The sequence below is a fragment of the Sinocyclocheilus rhinocerous genome, unplaced genomic scaffold (assembly GCF_001515625.1).
Source record: "Sinocyclocheilus rhinocerous isolate Xijiao unplaced genomic scaffold, SAMN03320098_v1.1 scaffold1230, whole genome shotgun sequence".
Taxonomy (NCBI): Eukaryota; Metazoa; Chordata; class Actinopteri; order Cypriniformes; family Cyprinidae; genus Sinocyclocheilus; species Sinocyclocheilus rhinocerous.
The window spans coordinates 25,686-32,801 of record NW_015652275.1 but is presented as its reverse complement, the minus strand read 5'-3'; the positions used below and the strand labels follow the sequence as shown (position 1 = coordinate 32,801).

Sequence of the window (7,116 nt, the reverse complement as noted above, 5' to 3'; positions counted from 1 at the left end):
GCCTAGTAGCTTTATATTATAAATGTAAATTAAATTTACATTATATATTTTATAATAATTGCATATTATATATAACCTTTATATGTATTTATTATATTTCTATATATTATATTTTTATGGTAACGTTGTATTATATATATACACACATATATATAATATTTATATATTTTATTATACATGATATTTTTATAACAGTCTGTCTTTTCCACTGTCGTCGTCTTCCTCCAGAAATGTTCATGTTTAGACTCTTGGGGCTTTTCTGCGTAACAGACACACAAAAAGCTACAACTTCCCTCTGCATCTCATTAGTCTCTAAATGTTTCCCATCATGCCAAAAATACAGAGGCAGGCACAATTCTGACTTTTTCTCAGAATTGCATGCTATAAAGTCAGAAATGCGAGATTTAAACTCGCAATTTTGAGAAACAAAGTTGCTATTCTAAAGATATAAACTCGACTTTTTTTCCTCAGAATCACAGAACAGTTTTTATCTCACAATTCTGACTTTATAATACAATATGCAATTTATTCATGTATGCAAATGTGAGTTATAGTCAGTATTGTGAGATATAAACTCGCAATTGTCTTTTTCCCCTCAGAACTGTACTTTATAGCTCGCATCGATGCATGCTATAAACTCTCAATTCTGTGAAATAAATCACAGCTGCATGCTATAAACGAGAAAAAAATCTCACAATTTGGACTTTATTTCTTGTGACTGTGACTTTAAATCCCACAATTCTGACTTTTCTTAATTGCAAGTTCATATCTCACAACTCAGAGAAAAAAAGTAAGAATTAGGGCTGCACGATAAATCAAAATGGAATCGAGATCGTTACTAACAAAATGTGCATGACAATCGCATTCGATTAATCGTGCAGTCCTAGTAAGAATTGCAAGATAAAAAGTCACAATTACCTGTTTTTATTTTTTATTCAGTGGCGGAAACGGGCTTCCATAGTTTCAACACCTAATATGTGACCACAAAACCAGTCATAAGGGTCAATTTTTTGAAATTGAGATGTATACATCATCTGAAAGATGAATAAATAAGCTTTCCATTGATGTATGGTTTGTTAGGATAGAACAATATTTGGCTGAGATACAACTATTTGAAAATCTGGAATCTGAGGGTGCAAAAAACTCAAAATATTGAGAAAATCATCTTTAAAGTTGTCCAAATGAAGTTCTTAGCAATGCATATTACTAATCAAAAATTAAGTTTTGATATATTTACGGTATGAAAATTACAAAATATCTTCATGGACCATGATCTTTACTTAATATCCTAAAGATTTTTGGCATAAAATAAAAATCTATAATTTTGACCCATACAATGTATTTTTGGCTATTGCTACAAATATACCCCAGCGACTTAAGAATGCTTTTGTGCTTCAGAGTCACATATTTACTAAATTTAAAAAAAAGGGCCAAAGCTGATCATCTCAAAATTAGCTGGTGATTAATTGGCCTGCCTGATATATCGCTCTTAATATGCATATATCAGCTGTATGTCTGGTGCAAAAAAGGCAACGCTTAATGAGCAGAAGAACACCACCATCTCCATGATTTCAGTCCTGTTATGGAGCTGTTTTGAAATCTCGCCTGTATGAAGGGCATCATGGATTCATTGAAATATCAGGCTATTTTGGCAAAGATTGTGGTGCCTTCGGTGCAGAGACTGACGCTTGATCGATGGACTTTCCCGCAGGACAGCCTCTCAAAGTACTACTTAAAGGGACAGTTCACCCAAAAATAAAGCTCCTGTCATCATTTACTCATCCATCAAACCTGTATGAGTTTCTTTCCTCTGTTGAACACGAAAGAAGACATCTGGAAGAAAGTCTGCCGGTAGCCATTGACTTCCATAGTATTTGTTTCCCCAACTATTGAAGTCAATGGCTACCATCAGCTGTTTGGTTACCAACATTCTTCCAAATTTTAATTTCTGGGTGAACTATCTCTTTAAAGGATTAGTTCACTTCCAGAATAAGTTTTTGAACAGTAAGATTTTTAAATGTTTTTTTCTTCTGCTCGCAGAGGCTGCATTTATTTGTTCAAAAATACAGTAAAAACAGTAAAATATTTTTACTATTTAAAAGAACTGCTTTCTATGTGAATATCTGTTAAAATGTAATTTATTTCTGTGATTAAAGCTGTATTTTCAGCATCATTACTCCAGTCTTCAGTGTCACATGATCTTCAGAAATCAGTGTAATATGCTGATTTGCTGCTCGAGAAACATTTCTGAGTATTATCAATGTTGAAAACAGTCGTGCCGCCGCTATATATGTTTCCAAACCCCATCACAGCCTCATATGAACACAGATAATGACAGTAAATCATGTAATCATGCAGGTGAGTGTGCTTCACTGACCCAGGTACAGCACGGTGGGGATGAAGCCCCAGCGGATGATGAACTGGCCGCACTGGAACACTTGCTGCAGCCGCTGCTTGCTCTCTTTGCTCAGTTTGGTCATCATTTCACTCAGATTTGATCAAAGATAGTCTCTGGCTGCGATGCGGAGCGATGAAGGGCACGGAAGAGCGCAGGAAGCACGTGTGTGCCGTGAAGTGTGCGGCGGTGGCGTTCCTGCGGCTACAACTTTGCGACAGTCGCAAAAAAAGCGCCACGCTGACATCTAGTGGCCATAAAGGGGACTTCAGGACACCAGCAGTGGACAAACTGGAAAATATTTTTATTTTATTTTATCTTATTTATTTATTTATTTTATTGTATTATTTTATTTTGCTTAATTAATAAAAGCATGTTTTACCCTACAAATTTAAATGAATTACTATGTCCTCAAACCCCTGATTAACAAAGACTTTTAATTTTAATATAAAATAATAAATCCATAAAATAAATTCAGAGGTCAGTATTGTTTAACGACAAAAGTTTAATGATTTAATCTCAAAACTCTTTAAATAGAAAGAAAAAAAATGATCTGCATTGAGTTTTTGAAATTAAAAGGTAATCAGTAAAACAATAATAAAGATTGTTTTCTTGCTATTTAAAAATCCAGTCACGTTGAAATAGAAATCTTTATTTTCAGAGACTGTAACCATGTTACTTTTTTTTGACGAAAGGCAAAAAATGACTTCAGTACAATAATATTTACAATTCACAACAAAATATTCACATTCTCCAAATGATCTGAGCACAGACACGAGCACGGTTATTGAGGGTCCACTTCAAATTAAAAACACAAACCATTATGAGCAGAAAACGTCTTCAAAAACATCATCCTAAAAAAGAAAACAATAAAACCAGACAAGTACTGGTGCAAAAGCACAGTGCTGCACCAATAAAAGAAGAAAAATCAATTCACCGATTCATTTTTAAATCAAGAAATGATTTGTGGCTTATAATCACACTCTGCTGTAGTGACACATCAGCAGCTGGTTAACTATTACCAGTTTAACCACCGATACTAACCCGCCCGCCTCATGTGCCAAAGCATCTCTTATGGCCTCACATACAGCAATTCAATTAATAACCATATTGCTTTAGAAACACCATGAAAAATGACTCTTGTTTTGGTCTGATTTCCACAGGATTTTCCACTCGGGTTTGTAACCAAGCACACAAATTCCCATGAAAACGGTGAAAGGATGGCTTCGGTTCGAGCCCAGTGCATGCTGGGATACGCGGAGAAGAGAAACTGCAGTTTTCACACACGTGAGTCACTCGAATAGTCATAAAAAATACACAACATCTGACTTCGCAAGGATCTTTTAAAAACACTTCAAAAATACATGACTTTGGTAATCAATCACGACTGACGGAAACAAAAAGACCGAACGGAAAAACAAAACAGACTTCCTGTAAGGTGCTGCAGTTTCCTGCCACCAGGTGGCAGCAGTGAGCGTCTCTGTTTAGGGTCACAGGTCAGAGGTCACGTGGATACTGATGGTGGGCGAGCGCTGCCGGGGCTGGTGGGCGGGGCTTAGGTGTTCCAAATAAGCCACGCCCCCGTGGTCCGCTTCTGCGACGTGATTGGAGGAGAGGACGTTGCTGACCTGCTCGAAGGAGCGTGAGAAGACGGCGCTGGCGGTGCGTGACAGACTCAGCGAGCCGCTCTTGGGCACTGATTGGCTGGCGGTCAGCGTCAGGCGTTTGAGTGACAGCAGCTCCAGGTTCTCGCTCATGGCACGGACGGTGGGCTGTTTGCGTGTCAGCTGATCCATGCTGGAGGCTGCTTCCTTGTCCTTGTCTTTGCTGGAGCGGCCCGTCAGGCGGCGCAGGCCCTTCCCGCTCAGTTTCCCGCCGCCGCCGCTGCTGCTGATGACGATGCTCGGAGTGGTGGACGTCTGCGTGCAGATGCCCTCGTCCACCTCGGCGATCTCCGTCAGCTCATCCGGGGAACCCAAATCCACTGCATCTGCGGCGGAGAGAGAGAGAGAGAAGAACGGCTCAGAGCTGTGGAGTTTTTAATGTTTTTGAAAGAGTCTCTTCTGCTCACAGAGGCTGCATTTATTTGATCAGAAATACAGCAAAAACAGTAAAATTGTGAAATATTTTTATTATTTAAAATAGCTGTTTTCTATGTGAATATCTGTTAAAATGTAATTTATTTCTGTGATCAAAGCTGTATTTTCAGCATCATTACTCCAGTCTTCAGTGTCACATGATCTTCAGAAATCATTCTATATATTTTTGTGGACAATTTATTTTTATTTTTTTACAAAAAATTAAATTGATTTAATGTGGCAGTAAAGACATTTATAATGTTACAAAAGATTCTATTTCAAATAGATGCTGTTCTTTTGAACCTTCCATTCATCAAAGAATCCTGAAAAATAAAATATATCAGTTTGCTAAAAAATATTCATCAGCACAATTGTTTTCTTGAGCAGCAAATCAGCATATTAGAATGATTTCTGAAGATCATGTGACACTGAAGACTGGAGTAATGATGCTGAAAATACAGCTGCGCATCACAGAAATAAATTACAGTTTAACAGATATTCACATAGAAAACAGCTACTTTTAAATTCTAATAATATTTCACAATTTTACAGTTTTTACTGTATTTTTGATCAAATAAATGCAGACTTGGTGAGCAAGAAGAGACTTCTTTCAAAAGCATTACAAAACATTTTATTATTCCAAACGTTTGACTGGTAGTGCATGTATTATTATTATTATTATTATTATTATTGTTATAGGTTCAATCTCACAAAGAAATATCCAGGTCATATTTCACCACAAAAAAAATTTAAATAAAATAATAATAATATTTTTTTTTAACTAATTAATAAAAAAATAAAAATAAAAAAAAAACCTTGTTGGTATCAAATTTTGCACTCCGGTTTAGTAATCAAGTGTCCAAAAAAAAAAAAAAACCTTCCTGGATAATTAAAACACTGACATTTAAGGTATATTTTTATGTGATATATTTTATAGTATTATTACATTACAGGCTGAATCTTACAAAGAAATCTCTAGGTCATACAGTATTTCACCACAAAAATCGGAAAGAAAAATGTATGAAAATTATAATTTTAATAGAAAAAATTAAGCTTATTTTCTTCTGATTGCTTTTTTTTTTATATCCACAATTAAGTGCATTTTCCCCTCAAATTCACATTACTGTAACGCAGGGTTTCCCAAACTGGGAATTTAATTAAATTAATTATAAAAATGTAAAAGTAAAATAATACATACTTTTAAAACAAAAACAAGCACTAAAATAGATTCAGTATTGTATTGGTTTGTTTGCATGTCATGTGATCATTAACTGTCATCAGAGAACTGTGAACGTGCATTAAATTATTGAAATATTACATTTTAATCTCAGCGGGATTTAATATTTTAGCATATATTTTACATCAAAGGGGTTTGGCTGACAAAAACGTTTGGGAATCCCAGTTGTAAAGTGAAAAACTCAATCTTAATGTAATTATAAAACTGTAATACAATAATGAAAATAAAAGGTCAAAAAACGTATTAAAATTACTATAACAAATACTACTATTATTAGCACTTATTCTACTTTCTCCACATTAAAATATTATAGTAATGTGATTTCGGGGGAAATTTGCTTAATTATGCACTTTTTATACACAATTATACACACACACACAAAAAAAAAAAAAAGTTTTTTGTGAGATTCACCTAATAAGATTAATTTTGCATTCATTTTTAATTGCATTTATTTTTGTTTTGTTAACAAGCAGCCGATTTCACAATCAGGGATGTAGAAATTTACATGACTGTTTCCAGAAAATGCTTCTTCACCAATGCAACAAAATCATATTTAATAGCATCAGCAGGTCAGACAGATGAAGATACACCAACACCAGACCTCAAACTCTACTGTAAGAGCGTTTCAGGGAAATAAAGGACCGTGTGAAAGCAGAGCAAGCTGTTGGGATGTTTGTAGGGAAGAGGAAGGAGTTATGCAACGAACCAGAAGCTCAAACTAGAAGAGAAATACAGACTGACAGGAAGTTCAGATGAGATGCATAATATATGCCAACCGTATTAGTAATGGGCAGCATTTGTGGACTAGTTCATGCACACTTAATATTGGTTATCAGACGCATCACTTCCTGTCAGTCTGTCTCGTCTAAAGGGAAGTCGTTTCCCTTGGCAACCCAGCGGAGAAGTGTCAGGAAAGGAGGTTTCGTAAATGGCTTTTCACAGCGCAGCTCATCTCCATAACCGCTTAGCTGTGAGTTAATGTGAAGGAACGGAAGAAAACAGAAGGATGGAGTGAGTTGTCGAATGCGACAGGAACAGACGTGAGTCCAGGGTCCTTCACAGAGTTGAGCTGATGATTTCTGGACACTGTTAATAACATCGGTGCAGGAAGAGAAGCTCTATCCACCACATTACTGATATAATGTCGATCACCACAATAAAACATTTCGATTTTCCCCAAAGTAAAAAAAAAAATTATTTAAATAATAATTATAATCTAATTACAACGTATAATAATTATTATAAAATTACTATAAACAAAATATATAAATAGTGCTTTTATAATAAAATGATAATATAGTAATATGTAATCAAATATTTTGATTTGTCCCTAAGTAAAATAAATAACAAATAAATAATAATTATAATTAAATGTAATTATAATTACAACATATAATAATAATAAT

The 7,116-nt window shown here is 35.0% G+C and overlaps 1 protein-coding gene and 1 long non-coding RNA gene across 2 annotated transcripts in view; both read right to left on the bottom strand.

Annotated features, from left to right (window-relative positions):
- The window catches only part of LOC107714288 (uncharacterized), a 6,692-nt gene extending 4,093 nt beyond the window's left edge, over nt 1-2,599 (bottom strand). Inside the window, exon 1 of the long non-coding RNA XR_001636973.1 lies at nt 2,378-2,599. This is a non-coding gene — a long non-coding RNA (uncharacterized LOC107714288). The remainder of the gene's footprint in view (nt 1-2,377) is intronic.
- A 352-nt stretch (nt 2,600-2,951) lies between these two features.
- The window catches only part of LOC107714277 (hyccin-like), a 26,013-nt gene continuing 21,848 nt past the window's right edge, over nt 2,952-7,116 (bottom strand). Inside the window, exon 6 of the mRNA XM_016520091.1 lies at nt 2,952-4,385. Coding sequence (XP_016375577.1) covers nt 3,886-4,385 — 500 coding nt within the window. The 3' untranslated portion in view covers nt 2,952-3,885. The remainder of the gene's footprint in view (nt 4,386-7,116) is intronic.